The 16,912-nt window shown below is 39.8% G+C and overlaps 2 protein-coding genes across 5 annotated transcripts; one reads left to right on the top strand and one right to left on the bottom strand.

The window, feature by feature from the left end:
* Positions 1 to 14,494, top strand: ciz1a (cdkn1a interacting zinc finger protein 1a). 4 transcript variants are annotated; one of them, XM_074618552.1, is made up of 17 exons: positions 2 to 191; positions 798 to 1,047; positions 3,429 to 3,550; positions 3,704 to 3,927; positions 5,266 to 5,383; positions 5,533 to 5,629; positions 5,769 to 5,887; positions 6,775 to 6,854; positions 7,099 to 7,305; positions 7,455 to 7,585; positions 8,635 to 8,728; positions 8,866 to 8,979; positions 9,083 to 9,208; positions 9,416 to 9,494; positions 10,074 to 10,195; positions 10,898 to 11,239; positions 11,378 to 14,494. In XM_074618552.1, exons 2-17 carry the CDS (start codon positions 878 to 880, stop codon positions 11,561 to 11,563), a joined length of 2,331 nt encoding a protein of 776 aa, XP_074474653.1. In that variant the 5' UTR covers positions 2 to 191; positions 798 to 877; the 3' UTR covers positions 11,564 to 14,494. The 4 variants fall into 4 exon arrangements, with proteins under 4 accessions (XP_074474649.1, XP_074474653.1, XP_074474651.1 ...); XM_074618550.1 differs by having other exon boundaries at positions 10,898 to 11,247; positions 11,390 to 14,494; XM_074618551.1 differs by having other exon boundaries at positions 10,898 to 11,256; positions 11,402 to 14,494.
* bbln (bublin coiled coil protein) lies at positions 14,349 to 16,526 on the bottom strand. Its single transcript, XM_074618575.1, has 2 exons — positions 16,356 to 16,526; positions 14,349 to 15,452 (listed from the first exon to the last, which is right to left on the bottom strand). Exons 1-2 carry the CDS (start codon positions 16,432 to 16,434, stop codon positions 15,205 to 15,207), a joined length of 327 nt encoding a protein of 108 aa, XP_074474676.1. The 5' UTR covers positions 16,435 to 16,526; the 3' UTR covers positions 14,349 to 15,204.
* Positions 16,527 to 16,912: the final 386 nt, after the last annotated feature.

Genomic DNA, 16,912 nt, shown 5'->3' with positions numbered 1-16,912 from the left:
GACAACCAGCAGGAGGTGACAGGCTTCACTGACTCCACCACACTGAGGACGCTGGTTTGGGTTTCTGCTTCATGCGAGTTGCACCGGGACTGAGAGCCAGCATTCAACCCTGTTCTGTGATACCAGCTGGATACTCAACAATAATCGCTACCGTCTTCTTTGAAGAGTAACCCTGAACAACCGTTGTTAAGGTAACATGTAGATAGAACTCGAGGAGGCGCAGCTGCGGGTTTATCTGTGTTGGCTAGCTAGCTAGCTCGATGCTAAGCTACATTGTTGTGTTCAGTCACTGAGCGGTGGCTAACATGTTAGCATCGTATAGCAGGTGTAAACTAGCTGGTTAATTTATCTCTACTTTGTGTTAATGTTGGAATAACATGCTGCTTTCTTCTAAGACACAATGTTAACATGCTATTCTCTTCGTAAAGTCGGTTAACTGAGTAAAGAAATGAAAAGTAAACCACAAAGTGAATTGTTGTTAGCTTACCAACCAAAGCCTATAGAAAGGAGGCTGCATCACTCGTCATATCTCCGGGGGATATTGCACATGCGCAGTAGAATCTGGTCGGAAATTGAGCCAATCGTAACGCAGCCTGAGTTACACTGCGCATGCATAGTACCCCAACAACAAGACCAGTGTCCTTGCCTCTTCTATAGGCCTTGTTACGTGCTAGCACTAGCTAGCTAGTTGTCATCGCGACCTGTTGTCTGAGGAGCTGCGCACTATTATTCAATGTGTGTCTACAGTAATCACTGTATTCACATACTCATACAGGCTTTGCTTTCCTTCCATCCAGAGATATTATATCTGAAGGAGTGTGGAAACATCTCACAGCTGCTGGTCTTCACGGTGTAACGGAGGAGATTAAAGCCCGTAATGTTCAATCCACACATCCATCAGCAGCAGCAGCAGCAGCAGCAACAGCAGCAACAGTTTCACCAGCACCTGCGGCAGCTACAGCAACTTTTCCAGCAGCAGCCTCCTCCTCCTCCACCGCAGCCGCCTCCTGGGCATCATGTCCCCCATCACCACCACCAGGCACAGCGGTAAGCACCACAACTCGAGGCCGGGGATTAAGGCAGGGCCCTCTGGATGAGATATTGTTTATTTGTTTTGCACAATTTAAGACTAAACAACATAACAAAATAAATAAATGAATAATATAAAGTACAGGAAGAGGCAAAAAAAACAACACTGGGCTTATCTGAAGCCTCCACCTAGAGACTAGATTAATATAAAGAAATAATATGACTATATAATAGTGATAACAAAACAATTAGCACAAGATATATATATAATAACAACAATAAATGTACATATATCAAATAGATAAGGGGGGGTTGTGTATGTGTTTTATAGTTTATTTTTTATTTGTTTTGCACAATTTAAGTTACAACATAACAACAAAAATAAATGATTAATATACAGTGAAAACCCACTGGGCTTATCTGAAGCCTCCACCTTGTGACCAGATTAATATAAAGAAATAATATGACTACATAATAGTGATAACAAAACAATTAGCACAAGATATATATATAATAACAACAATAAATGTACATATATCGAAAAAGATAAGTGTGTGTGTGTGTGTGTGTGTGTGTGTTGCATTGAAGTGTATGGTTAGTGTTTATGTGGAGGATATTGATTTAAATATCTGTAATGACTTCTGGGTAATCGTAACCAAACAACATTGTGAGCGGGAAAAAAATAAAAAACATAAAAACAGATACATGGACAACATGGGGAAAAGAAATTACAAGACAGCAATTAAATGACCCTTTAAGCGACTTTTGAAACATGTGACAGATGAACAGTTTATTGATAGATGTGAAAAGCTACTCCATAATTTGGTTCCCCTAAATCTTATCGAAAATATAGATATGTGTGGCGGGCGGTAGCTGAGCTGGAATCCCGGCCACAACACATGCCAGATTGTACGATTATGGGATGGTTGAAATGTTTAGGTTTGCAGTATTTTTTCAATTTAAATTTAATATTTGTTCAGCTTGCCTATGAATTAGTCCATTGGTGTAGGACAACAAGAGATAACATATCTCAGCCCAGGCTGTAATATGTTATGATTTTTCTACCTGTCCCAATCCTTTAGCACTTTATAGAAAGTTTGTTTGTTATTGTCACCAAAGAGACCAAAACATCATTATCTTTCTAGATCAGATACTTATTAGGTTGTCAAACAGTGTTATGTGTAGTTTAAAAGTTGGACTATTGCCATGCTCTGTTATCTGGCCTGCCCAAAGGTAGTGTTGATAACCTCAGACTATATAAAACACTATATTATTGCAAGATTACTGGCCCCAGATCCTGATCTGCACTAGGTCTGCATAATTAATCAAAATTTTATCGAAATTGCAATATGGTCTACTGCAATTTTCAAATCAAATCGCAATATTTGTTAAAGGTGAAATGGGTCTCAAAATACCATTTTTAAATTAAATGTTGTCCTGCTGCAGAGATGTCCTGGCCCACACATCATATTCTACAGGCTGAAGAAAGTATCTTTGTTTGGTACAGATCCCTGCAAAAATCACACCATAATCATTTTAATGTTTTTTCAATTAAAATGACATTAATGTAAAAATGATCATTCCCTGTAATAACGCAAATGATATCGCAATTGCAATATCAGTCAAAATAATCGCAATTCGATATTCTTTCAAAATCGTGCAGCCCTAATCTTCACTTCTAGTAAAACAATGAAGTGTCATGTTATCTTGTTACCTGTCAGCTTTTGTTTCTCCATCTTTAATCCTCATAAAAACTCAGGTCAGGTCACACCGGTCTCTTGTTTATTCTGAGGATGAGTAAAAGCAGCCGCCAGTAAAGTTTTACACCAGCACTCCATACTGCACCTATTTTCTTTCTTTCTTTCTTTCTTTCTTTGTCATTGCCTTTTGTATTTACTTCTGCCCTATAAGATAAGAACGTTCTTACTATTCTAACTCTTATTGATTCGATTTAGCATGTTATTGTATTGGGTGTATACGTTTGAGAGTTAATGACCCATGTTTTCAAGCACTTGTTTTATGACGCTCATTGAGTAATGCCTTGTCATTATGTACTATAAAAAATGTAAACTTTAAACAGACTCTGAACCAAAGCTGATATGGAAGGGAGGTGACTTCTGATCAAGGCTAATCCATATCAGAGCTGTTACACATAATCATCATAATGAAGAAAAATAACATGGACAGCTTGTGTTTGTATCTGGAGAGAACATGTGTGCAGGTGTCAAGTCATTTTGTTTTCCACTCAGAATTTTATGTGGTCAAAACAAATGTCCAGGTGTATAAGAAGGATCATTTGGCCGAAACACTTTGGTCTTTATCTACAGATTTCAGTGAGGGTATGTTTCATGAAATGATGCTGCAGCATGTTTATTTCCTCTTGTTTATTTGTCGTGCAGAGCCATTCCTAACCAGGCAGCTCCTCCTCCCAGGATGGTAAACCTGTGCCAGGCGACCCAGACTACCATCATCGCCCCCAATCAAATGCTGCAGGGGGCCCTACTGATGCAGCAGATGCAAGGTACAGTTTGGATCTGAAAATCATAAAAAGAGAATTTTCATAGATAATGTGTTTAAAAGTGTGAAATAACTAACTTACAAGGGGTTATCATTTTTTGTTTGCTTATTTTTTCCCCTACTCTTGTGTCTCTTTTTATGCTTTGCTTTCATCCAGGTAACATGCGGGGCTATGGGATGGGTGGACAGCAGTTCCGTCAGTTTTTCGGGTCCAGGTCGTCTCTGCTCGGGCCGGTTCCCATGGGCATGGCCATCAAGTCCCCCATGATGGGTTACCCAGCTGCTCGACCGTACCACCAACATGCTCGCTACTACAACAACACCTCTACCACCACCACAGCTGCTTCATCCTCCTCCTCCTCCTCTTCCACCACGATCGCAGTAATTACAACAGCACTATTATAATGATTATAATCATTGTGCAGCGCATTGTGCTGTTTCAGTCCAGCTGATACACTACACTAGGGTTGCACGATCGACAAATGCAACAAAGTTTGACGATAGACTCAATCAGAAGCAGTGGAAATGTAAAAAAACAAGAGTAAGAGCAGCAAGCATCAAATCATTAGTTTACAACTACAGCAAATGCTTTCATTGTAATGAAGGGATACATTATATGATCCACATGCAACAATATGGTTCTTTTATCTATTTTTAATAGTTTTTGGACAACAATGGAGTTCAGTGGCATGGAGGCGTAAGCTACATCAGGCTTTGGCCACACACAATTATTGATGGTAGAGCTGAAATGATTAATCGATGAGTTGATGGGCAGAGAATTAATTTGCTTTCATTTTGATAATCGGACTAATTTTAAGTAGTTTTTTAGGCATAAATGCCCCAAAAAATTTAATAAGTTCCAGCTAGGGCTGCAACTAACAATTATTTTCATTGTCGATTAATCTGTTGATTATTTTCTCAATCAAATCGTTTTTGTCTATAAAATGTCAGAAAATGGTGAGAAAGGTTGATCAGTGTTTCCCAAAGCCCAAGATGATGACCTCAAATGTCTTGTTTTGTCCACAACTCAGAGATATACAGTTTACTGTCATAGAGGAGTAAAGAAAATAATCACATTTAAGTTGCTGGAATCAGAATTTTTACTTTTTGTTCTTAAAATATTACTCAAACCGATAAATCGATTATCAAAATAGTTGGCGATTAATCGTTGCAGCTCTTGTTCCAGCTACTCAAATGTAAATATTAACTGGTTTTCTTAGTTTTTTGATGATAGTATACTAAATATCTTTGAGTTTTTGACAGTTGATTGGACACAAAAATCTATTTAAATGTTTAAAAAGTCTGACATTCTATTGGCCAAACAATTCATCAAGACAATAATAGGCAAATTATTCATAAATGAAAATAATCATTAGTTGCAGCCTTAATTGATGGATAAATTCATTGTTGTTTTTTGTCTCTTTGGGGCAGTTGTTGATAGTAAAATGAGTCAGAACTCAGTCTTAAACAGGTTGATTAAGATGTCGAACGATTGTAGATGTTCTGATTAAATCAAACATTATTTAAGTTACAAATACTATAATCAGTTCTTTGACAGTTAACCGTCTCATATCCAGACATACTTTAAGGTGCACAGTCAAAATCAGTTACATCCCTCTCTCAAATTCATTTTCTGTGATTTGGTAATGTCTTTTAGCTGCAACTTTATTTCAGACGTGGATGTATGTTTATAATCCTGTCATGTGTCTTTTTGTGTAGGACACTGCAGCTCGCCAGCCAGACAGGAAGAGAGACAGCGAGCAGATGGCATTGGGAAGCGCAGCCGACCAGCCGGCAGCTAGCAGCACCATTGAAGCCGCTGACAAGACTGACACAGGTAGAGCTGCAATCCAGCCAGCACTGAAACATGCTAATGGTTTAATGTCATGTGTGACTTTCAAGACTTCTTGGAGAAGATGAGTGGTGGACATTTGTTTGTAGTTAATGTTTTTCGTCTTTTATTTTTTTTATTTTTTCTACCCACAGATGGTGCCGTGGGGGGAGTGGATGAACCCACACAGCCCACTGAGCCCACTGAGGAACAACTTGAAGAACCTGTAGTCAAGAAGCAGAGGACAGATGGGTAGGGAAAACATTATTCATTGCTGTGAATGTAGTTGTGCTAGAAAATCTTGACATCCCCAGTATACTGTGTTATCCATGGAAGTCTCAATTTGGTTCTTTTTTTTCCTTCTTTGACTCTTGTTATTTTTTCCCCTCAGGTCAGAGGAGCCCAAAGAACAGTGTGTTGTTGAGACCGTCACCATCTCAGATACAGATGGGGAAGTTCTGTTGTCAGAGTGTGTCACCATGCCAGAGGACAGTCAGCCTGAACCTGAAGGTAAAACCCACAGAAACCTACAGTAGATGGTTTTAAATACTTCACTTTTTCATTAAGCAGTAGGGATGTCACCATGATAGTCGATACCACAGTTAAAAAAAAAAAAAAAACACTAAATCCTATGTACTTCAACACACACTCATTTGTTAACATTTGCATACTGGTTTTTGTTAGGAAGTTAAACAGGTCATAATTCATCTCTATTGGGTGCTGCAGGAATGAGTCCTAAAACCCAGAAATGAGTTAGCACTTTAGCACTTCCGGTTCCCTCGTCTCAAAGTCAATGGGCTTATTGAATGGGTTTTTAGTTAGATGCCTGAAATAAGGTCTGTGGTTAACACAAGCTTAAAAGATTTTAACGTTTTGTTCTACAATATAAAATACATCAGTAAATACCCCACTTGTGAATTTTGAAGCCTTTACGTGTCTTCAGAAAGACGGTTGCTAACAAGTGGCTGAATGAGACTGCTAAACATCATCACGCCAAACTCCGCCTTTAGCTTAGTGGCGGTGACGGGAAGTCATGTGACCGTGGTGTAGGTCGTTTACGTTTTAAAAATCATAAAAGTGGTCTTCATTTGTGGAGATTATCTTCCGGAACAAAATGTGTAAGTATCATAAACGTTTCTTTGCCACAGAGCTTATTTTCTGCAATGATTCAAAACCCAATGGAAAAATCTCATTGGCTTTTTGTCGAGGGAACCAGGGTGATCCTGGTTGGCCTACAAGAATATGTCATCCCTGTAGCACTCTATTATAGCACAGAAGTATCGGTTCTCGTGACATCCCTAAGCAGTGATTTAATTCTAAATGTAGTGTAGTTTAGGTCAGTTGAGATGAAAACCTCCGGTACTACATGTTTGTTTTGGCCTCATATCTTTTCCCAGACTGCATCCTTCTGGAGGAAGGAGGCTCCACAGCAGGATCAGATGTTGCTGAGGTGCTGGAGGAGAGCAAAGCTGCTGAGGTGAGAGAAGCCTTTATTTGGGATGGTCAGGTCATAGACAAAATAATATGAACACTAAATGATAGATGATTTAGATTAGAAGTAAGTAAATCACTGTTGCAAACACAACAACAATGGTGGCTCACGTTAGGCTCAATGCTGATTACCAGTATTTGTCAACTTCCTGTGTACAGTATATCTCTGTCAGTTAAATCAATGCATGACACTGGGCTTACTGTAGTTCTGGTTTGCGACCTCTCTGTAGGAGCACAGCTCTTTGTTAGCCCCGTCCCCATCTGGCAGGCTGAGTGAAGATGACCAGCAGGATGATTTACTCTTAGAGGAGACGCCACAAGGCAAAGACGCCCCTTTAGCTTCACCAGACAACATGGAGGAAGAAGATGAGGGTGTAGCCGAGGGCGCCAACAAGTTCTACTGCTATCTCTGCAGCATTACCTGCCACAACCAGCAAGTAGGTTGAATGTACACACACATCAACATACATAGGCCAGTTGCTTGTGTTGGGAACGTGCAAAAGGCTGAAAAAGTCGCTGCAAATTTATGAGTTTTATTCTCTCCTATCTTTTAATTTTCTCTCCTGTGTGTGTTTTTTTTTTGCAGAACTTCAGGAGTCATATGAACAGTGTTTCCCACCAGCAGAGGATGATGGAGATCCAACACATGAGCAACGCTTGCCTGGTCACCCTGCTGCCACGAGTGCAGGAGTCTCTACAGGAAGCAAACAAAGACGGGTCAGTTTAAAACACACAAATATGCTTTTGCCTTGTGTTTTTTTTTTTTTTTTTGTTATTTTTTAAACTATTATCAAGTTTGAAATGTGAGAGATAATTACAAACCGTTTTATTTTCACCGTAACCCTTTAATGTCCTCACTAAGAAAAAGCAATGGAAAAATTCTCTGCATTTTTAAGTCCTTGTGGCAATAATAACATCAATCAATGTTTTTCTTTGTATATGCCTCTACCAAATAGTTGGTTGCCTCATGGTAAAAGAAAAATGTAAACCATGTACTACTATTATGCTAATAATAGGTTAATATACCAACATATGTCAATTTGTTACCATGGAATTAGTAAGTGTTACAGCAGCAGAAGGCTCTGCGGTGTCTCTCTTTCACACACCGCGGGTGAAGGAGTCTGTCATTGAAAGAGCTATTTAACAACATACTGGGGGAAGCAGAGCCTTTTGTATTCCATCTTCAGAATATTGTAGTTTCACCACAGCAGACTCACGTCACTAACATCGGCCGCCGTTGCATCATAATTACGGAGCTTATAGTGTAAGTGCAGTCGGATTCTCTGAACACCGCGGTTGTCTTTTCCTAAGTCCTTCTGAATTCTCCTTCACATCTTTCCTTGGCCTCATGAAGTTTTCCATCGAGGTCAAGGAAAAGTGATTAGGAAAATGTTTTGACTTTTCGACCGCAGCCGTCATGTCTGGAGTTATTTTTTTTTGTTAACTTCCTACAAGGAGGCAGACTGAAAAAGCATGCTATTTAAAGACACAGCGACATCTAGTGGATTTGTTTTAGCATAACATACCTAAACCGAGTGGTAGAAATGGCTCAAACAGGTTGAGTTAAAGTTCAACACATTTTTCAATAAGATATAGTGACTCAAAATGGGCTTTACCAAACAGTCAAGTGGAACATTAAAGGGTTAAACGGGTTGAATTTTTTTCCCCCCAGACAGTCATTATGAGGAGGCGGTTTTAAAAAGAGAAAATTATCCTTTTAATAATAATTATTTTTATTATTATAACATTAACATTGTTTTCTGCAGAGAGAAGAAAACCAACTTGAAGCACTGGTGTGCCACCTGTCACACCCACTTCACCAGTAGCATCACGGACCACCGTCGCACTAAGGAGCACAAAGTAAAGCTGCTCACTTTATCGAGAAGATAAGAGTTCAAGAAGTTTTAAAGATTCTGAAAAAGCCTGAAGCAGCTTTTCTGGTTGCTTTTAAATAAAAATAATCTGTATTGATCTAGTGTCCCTTCATCTCTCCTCAGCTTGCCAGCAGAACAGCCATCTCTTCCTGCACCGTCTGCAAGAAACACTTCAGGACCTCCCAGATTTTTGTGGAGCACTTGCAGTCCCAGGAGCACAGACAGAAAGTGGAGAAGGTATCTGTGTGATTTAAAACCATTAAACAACAAGGACGTATTTTCCCATAAATGAATAGGTGAAATCAAATATTCATGCTGCACTTTCGCTGCTGTTCACTAGCTCCAGGAACAGGAGGGCTGTGAGGCTTTAGGCAAGCTGACTGCTGTGGACACAGACGGCTTCTTGTTAGAAGAGGTGGAGGGCAGTGAGGTGGAGGAGGGAGACGAGAGACAGATGAATGAACAGGTGATTTACACATCATTTGTTTTTGTTTGTACTTCCCGCCAATGAGACAGTATTTGCATTTAAAAAGCCGGTAAGCTTTACATCTCAAGGTTTAACTAAACTCAACATCACTGTGACATAAGATCTGAAATCACACTAATAGTACCTCACAGTTGGTGCATTTGTTATACTATAGTTGTTTACTGTGTCTCTGGTGACCTGCTACAGGATGACTGGTCCTCCCTTAACGAAGTGACTCTAAAGGACATGGCCAGTGATGAGCAGTATGACTCAGACACAGTCTACGGTGAGTTTCGACTAACTCCTGATTGCTGAATAAGGGGCTGTTCACATGTTGTATCTAAAAACGTGTGGAAATGCCAGCCGTGCCACTTTCATCCTTTTATCCAAAGTTCTCGGGAGGTTGCGCTCCTGTTGCGCCTGCCGTTACTAAGCAACCACAACCTGCACGCTGCGATGACAATGTTGAGGAAGCTGTGGTAATTTAGCAGTAAGTAAACAAAAAAAAAAAAAAAGATAAATATATTTCCACGACTGTATATGAAAATGATAAAATTTAGTTTTTGTCAATTTGGCTAAACTTTCAACTGGATGTTGTGACGTTGTTGGACAGAAAGGGTGAAGCAAGTAAAATAGTCTGGGGCAGATGGTTTTATCTCGGAGTGCAGCCGTCGCACCCTGAAAAACAGACGCTTGGGAACACTTGAGTTGCTCTCGCTTTTGAGCGCGCCTTCCGTGCATCTACATTGATATATTGCATTTTAACAGCCTCTAATTCATTTAGTTGTCTTCCTGCATATACTTGTTGTTTGAATTTACTGATAACATTTGAGTGATGTTTATTCTTGGATTTCTCCTGCCGCAGGGTCCAGTTTTTTTGTTCCAGTAGCAGGTTTTATCTGTAGACTCTGCAACAAGTTTTACCACTTTGAATCTTCTGCCCTACACACCCACTGCAAATCGATGAAGCACTTCGAGAACCTCAAGGTTGGTTTTTGATGACTTCACTCACCTTGTTTCTAGGGCTGTCCTCGACCAGAGAAATTCTTAGTCGACTAACATTCGTATGATTTTGTCGACTAATCGATGATTTGAATCGTTGATTTAATCGACAGATCTGAGTTTCTCCACAAAGAATCCCACAAAAGCACCACTTTAAATCTTGTGTTTAGCAGAGATGGGCTCAGAAATTCCTGGAAATAAGTCATTCAAGCATCGACTAAATAAATCTCAGTCGACTAAGACCAAATGACCGATTAGTAGACTAATGGACTAAGAGGGGGCAGCCCTACTTGTTTCCACTACTAAAGAGAGTATAACTGATTATCTGTGGCCACTTTCTGACAAGTTTATTCGCTCCAAACCAGTTGATGGAAACACACCTAATTCGCATTTCGTTTTTTGCAACATTTCAAAAGTTCGCTTAACATTCGCTTGACAATTGAATGGAAACACGGCTTATGTGTGTTATCCTTGAGGAATTTCCATATAATATAATATTATATTATATTTGCAGTAATAGCCCTGTGATAGTCTGGCGACCTGTCCAGGTGTACCCCGCCTTCGCCCAATGTCAGCTGGGATCGGCTCCTGCCCCCCCACGACCATGAATAGTAAAATGCGGTTACAGATAATGGATGGATGGATATTTGCAGTAATGCAGTATTTTTTTATGCTTTCTCTTCTCAGAAGCACAGAGATATAGTGAGTCAAAAGAAAGAAGCTGCTGAATCTTCCAGAGAATCTCTCCTAGCTGCAGACAGCCTCAGGCCTGTAACAGAAACCACCACAGACTGTTTGGATGAACATTCCCTCTCTGATGACGCGGGTTCAGTGACGAACCCAGACTCCGAGCAGCCCATCGACACACTCACCGGAGTGAACACGCAGACAGAGAACCAGCAACAGGAGGAACAAGCAGAACCTGACCAAACCTCACAGGACTTCGTCAGCACCTCAGCGACCAGCAACACAGACCACGTCATGGAGGATGAGACCACATCCCTGGCTTCTGTAGTTCCGGAGATTCCAGCTGAGCTGCCAGCTGAGCTGCCAGCTGAGCTGCCAGCTGAGCTGCCTGCTGAGCTGCCTGCTGAGCTGCCTGCTGAGCTGCCTGCTGAGCTGCCTGCTGAGCTCCCTGCTGAGCTCCCTGCTGAGCTCCCTGCTGAGCTCCCTGCTGAGCTGCCTGCTGAGCTGCCTGCTGATAGCAGAGAGGAGCCGGACTCAGAGCCAGCAGCTGCTGTTGAGGATGCTAATGAAGAGGAGGAAGAGGAGGAGAAGGAAGCTCCCGCTGTCCCAGCGAAAAAGAAGGCAAAAACCAAACGCAGGTCAGGGAGGGCCACAAACAGACGCTGAGTCAAAGATAAGATGTGGAAAGAGTGGAAACCTGGCACAATCGTAATCTTAAGATGAGATGTGTCAGTATGTGAAGAGGTGCTTTCATGAAACCGAGACCAAGAAGTGAACGGCCCTGCCTCTCTCCATGTTGGAACGTCTGAATTAAGCACACACCAACAAATAGGAAGAATGATGGTGAATCCCGGTGGAACATTATGCGATGCTCTTCCAGGGTGGGAAATTAACACCTGACAGCTATCGCATACATGTTAAATCAGTGTGGGGTGGGTAAGTATCTAATATTGGCTCTCAGTCAGAGAATGATGTCTCCAGCCTCACCAGTATATTACAGCCATCAAAATGAGATCATTATAACGTGTGTCTCACTCAGAACAAACCCTTTTCCTTCCAAATTTACAAATCTGTAATAACTGCATTTAAACTGCCTAAAAATAACACTTTTTTTAAATAAATGATTGGTTACCCACTAGAAGGAAAATCCCCTGGATACACATGCTGTGTCCCAATCCCATACTTCAGACTAAAATCTAAGCAGGTTCTGTCAAAATAAAGTACCCTTTAAAAAAATGTCACTCACATTATTCTGCCACTGTGCAACAAAGAAATGGAGGAGCCGCTCACAGCTGCTAAACATCGAAACATATTGCGGATTAAAGCTAAATATGGGTATGGATGAATTGTAATAACACTGGAGATCCCTTTGACTTTCCAACTTGCGCCATCAGGTCAAAATTTAAATTTGTCCAATATTTTGGTTTATGACCAAATACCTTCCGAATTAACAACATTCCATCAGCTGTGCTTTGTGTTTAGAGCTAAATAGCAATTGTTGGCATGCTAAACTAAGATGGTAAAGATTATACCAGCTTAACATCAGCCTCTTAGCATTATCATTGTGAGCATGTTAGCATGCTGACTTGAGGATGTAGCTCAAAGCACCACCGTGCTGAAATACAATCTCACAGAATGAATTTAATTTATGTAGCACACTTTAAAATACAGCAAAATCTCAAGGTGCTTCACTTAAAGGATAAAACAATCCTAATGCAGCTTTAAAACAATTTACACACAAACAAAAACAGGATTAAAAGCGTTAAAATGGGATAAATAGAATCATAGACACAATATTTCGAGACCAAAGTTAAAAGTGAATACAATAACTCTAAAATTATAGTAATTATAAAAAACCTAGGGGAAGGCAGAGACTTGTTTGTATACTAACTGCAAAAACGGTATACTATGATAATTATACTGCATACAAGAAAAAATGGGATTGGGACTATGATTATAAATGATAGAAGCTAAATGCTGATTTAATATAAACAGTATTTAAATTGTAGTATGACATGAATTTGTGTTTTTTTAGGGTTACTACATCCACAATTGAAAATGAGATTCTTTTTTTTTTTTCCACCTTCTATTACTATTGAAATCACTGCAATTGCTTCTGACCCCTAAATGAACAGCATGCAGGCTTTTTTTTAATGAGGTTGGATGTAAGAAAAGAAGTGGGCTGGTAGTTTTTCTAACTTCTGTTTTGAAACCGGCTCACCAAAAAGTAAATTTCCAGCCCTGTTGTCCTCAAGGATCAGGAGGTTGACTGACAGATTTAGCTGATTCTCTGGCTTGCTAGATGAACGTTTGTTATAACTTAATATAACCCTACAAGTGGAGACATTTTCAACATTGCTAACCACGTAGCACATGCTTTTAGCGAGCTGAAATGTAGAATGTAACCAATTTAAGTATTTGAGAGGGGTGACAACGTTTGTTTAAAGAGAGTGTTAAAAGGGTACTTTGGCTTGAGTGTTGAGAAATGCTGAACCTTGAATCTAACCACAGCTTTGTTCAGGGCATTTTATCATACTGTTTTTTGTTTTGTTTTTTTGGACATTTTGGGTTCAAGTTGATGTCGTGTTTGGGGCACAAAAGTTGTCAGCAGCTGTGGCCTTCTCACTGAAGAGTGCCGGCAATTGTTTTTTTTTTGTAATATGAAGAGATTGAAATGTGTTGGGATTCAACACAATCTGTAGGAGCTCAATACAACCATCAACAAAATGTCTAATAACCCTTTTATATCTGCACACAGTCAAATGGAAAAGAAACCCTGTATTCTTGAATTGTTAAAAAGGCTCTAAAACGAGAGCACAAAAGGCTGCATTGTCTGCATTTTTAAATTTAAAAGCTTGTTAGTCAACGCAGGTATCTGCTGCAATGAAGCTTGAAAGACTGTAAAGTTGTTTTTTTCCTTCTTGCTTTCATTTCCATGGACTTACAGTGCCGTTAGTGGTAGTTGCTTATTTTCCTCCAATTTACCATTTTCGCGTTAAGATGTTTTATTTGATATACACTGGACAGATAGAATCACAGTTGAGTTTAAGGAGGAGGAGAAATCATGAAGTGTCTGTTGGTATTTAATGTAGCAAATTGTCCTTGCAAACCTCTTGATTTTTAAGCAGCAGTCACATACAGTAGATGATCCCAGTTACAGACTCTACAAATGTGTAACTTTGGTTCCAGCATTTCAGCAGTCACAAGGCTTCATGATGACTAGTGAGCTGTTCTGGAAACATTTCATCCTCCATGTTAGAGAAGGATATTTAAAACCACAAAAGTGGTTGGCTGACGCATGTAGCAACAACTCCTGTAGTGATGGTGGCGACTGTCACATGATTAGCACGGCGTCATGTTCTGTCTGGAGGAATGAGACATGAAACCGAGAACAGAAGGGAGCAGGTGAGAGAAAGGGAGAACATGTAAAGGATAAGTTCAAACAAAGCTGTATGTTTCTTAGTGTATTTTTATTCAGCTACTGACTAAATTGAGATGAACAAACGGGATGTTTTCTAACTGCTGGAAGTTTTATGGATTTTTGTTTTCTGTTTGGGGGCTCATTTTAATTTATATTAAAATGTCTGACAATTCCCACATTTTGTCGACTTCATTTTTACTTTTTCTTGGCTGGCACTGAACATACACAAACACTCATCAGATCACTTATCCTGAACAGGTTAATGAAAATTAACAGGACAGAAGATTGACATAGATTTACAGTCATGCTGCAGATCAAACATTATAATACACTGGCAGACATCTGTAGGGTTGCATATTTACAGCTAATACAAAGCTGAATGTTGACACCAAATGGATCAACATACTACACAGATGTTCGACTAGGATCCCTATTTGACCCTGAGAACAAATCCTGAAGATCATAGAGTTCATCAGTATGTTTTACGGGTTACTGTCATTGTTAAATTAACAATGTATCAGCTTTAATTCCTGGCTTTAGAATTTGTTCTTATGATGTCCCACTTGGACCGGAACAAGGGGCACAGCTTTTTAAACGTCAACACTTAGATTTCATAGTCCAAAAGAGACTTTGCAACTCGTCTACGAAGCTGCTAGGTCCATAAACTTCAATCTGCTCAAGAACCAAACATCAGCACACCACAATTCAACAAAGAAGAAAAACTAAATTGAGTTCCGTGATGGAGGAGAAGCAAAATATCACACATCTGCTGATGGGGGTGTAAATTCAGAGAAGAATCAGATCAGGGTCATTGGTCCAAAAGACAGAGGTTGGGAGTTTGAGTCAACTTTCATAAATATTTCCATCCCGGCCCCCCCCTCATCACTCATTTGCAATCCCCATCATTGTCCTCGTTTAGGTCTTCCTTGCTGGTTGTGGACGAGTCCCCGTCTGCAGGACATGGCTCCTCCTCCTGGGTCTCGGAGCCTTGCAGTTGGGCTCTGAAGTCCAGCCGGGCTTGCCGGTTCGACTCCATCAGTTCGTGCAGTTTGCCATTAAGTGAATCGTTGCGATCTTCCAGGTCGTCCATATAGGTGTTGATCTGATCTAGCATGGAGTTGATGGCTTCATACTCTGTGGATACACAGCAGAGAGATTAGTCTTTTCTGTCAGTCAAAGTAAACAGCTTCTATTGCAGATTAAAGACTTTCTGGTATTTTTTGCTGATAGATCCAAACATAATTCTCATCCTATTTCTACAGTAATAAGCAGATCATCTTAATATGAGGATTTCAACAAGGATCTCACGCTGAAAAGCAGAAAGATAGCACTGATATTATCTGGAGGTAAACATTGAATATGCTCCACAGACATGCGAACAACAACTGCTGTCAATTTGAGAGTCTTAGAGAGTCCCTCTAATGCTATTACTGGGACAGACATAAATCCAACATTAAAATAGATGGATAGATAGTAACTTTATTGATCCCGAGGGAAATTCAAGTTTCCAGCATCACAGTTCCATAGTGCAAAAACATGTTAGTAAAAAGGCAGTAAAAAGGTTAGTAGTACAAAGTACAAAAAAATATACCAGATATAAAAATACAAGGAGATGAAGAAAAACTGTTAAAAGTGAATATAGTGCAGGGAAACAGCTGTGATACAGGACTATTAAAAAAAGTGAATATAGTGCAGAAGAGTCTGTTAAAAATGAATATAGTGCAGGGTATGAGCTGTAATACAGGACTATTAAAGTGAATATAGTGCAGAAGAGACTGTAAAAAGTGAATATAGTGCAGAAGAGACTGTTAAAAATGAGTTTAGTGCAGGGTAACTCCAGTAGCTTAGTCAAATAAATAAATAATAAACTAAACTTGCTTGGATGTAACATGTCAATCAGAAATCCCCTGAATTAAATAAGATGATTCAAAGTCAGTGTCACCTGACATCAAGTAAAAAGCGGAAATGCACTAATGTAGCATCCTGTGACTTCCACTGTACTGCAACATGGATTACAATGAGTGATTACAGCATTACCTTCGTCCTCGTATTCATCTTCGTCGTTGATAATCCCATCATCAATAGAGATGTTGGGATCTCCGTTTGGTCCAGACATTATTCAACCTTAAATCTCCACGTGTATGACTTTATTACACAGAGTTAGCTAGCTGGCTTGACAGTTGTCGTATTTGTTTACTGAAGCGGTGAATTATGGGACAAATGTGGGCGGGGTTTTAGGTTCTCAGCAAAGATTGTCATTGTAGTAAAAAGGAGCACTCACTCTGTACAGATAACCCGATCTCTTAATACATCCATGAGATAACCCGATGGATAGTTGAGTGAAAATATATTTAATGCTACACCGCAGAAAATCTTAAAAGCATTTTTTTTAGCGTTATGTCACGAATGACCGTTTTCGAGCAAAGTTCGGCCTTTTAATTTAAAGTTTCTACCGCGTCGCCGCAGTTTACTGTGTCGACCTAATTTATGGTTTCTAAAAATACGAACAGAGTGGGCAGTCTTTTATTTTCCTGTTCTCAGATTCCAGGCTGTCAGATGTTCAGTCAGCTGACTTCACTCTTAGCACCACACTT

The sequence above is a fragment of the Sebastes fasciatus genome, chromosome 19, assembly GCF_043250625.1.
Source record: "Sebastes fasciatus isolate fSebFas1 chromosome 19, fSebFas1.pri, whole genome shotgun sequence".
NCBI lineage: Eukaryota > Metazoa > Chordata > Actinopteri > Perciformes > Sebastidae > Sebastes > Sebastes fasciatus.
This window is presented reverse-complemented; position numbering and strand designations above follow the sequence as displayed.

Bases quoted from the DNA above. Each gene is read 5' to 3' on its own strand.
- ciz1a (XM_074618548.1), top strand. From the start codon at position 878: ATGTTCAATCCACACATCCATCAGCAGCAGCAGCAGCAGCAGCAACAG. The intron at 9,209-9,415 runs GTGATTTACACA...GACCTGCTACAG, and splicing joins AGAGACAGATGAATGAACAG to GATGACTGGTCCTCCCTTAA. The intron at 9,495-10,073 runs GTGAGTTTCGAC...CTCCTGCCGCAG, and splicing joins TGACTCAGACACAGTCTACG to GGTCCAGTTTTTTTGTTCCA.
- bbln (XM_074618575.1), bottom strand. From the start codon at position 16,434: ATGTCTGGACCAAACGGAGATCCCAACATCTCTATTGATGATGGGATT. The intron at 15,453-16,355 runs GTAATGCTGTAA...GTGTATCCACAG, and splicing joins AGATGAATACGAGGACGAAG to AGTATGAAGCCATCAACTCC.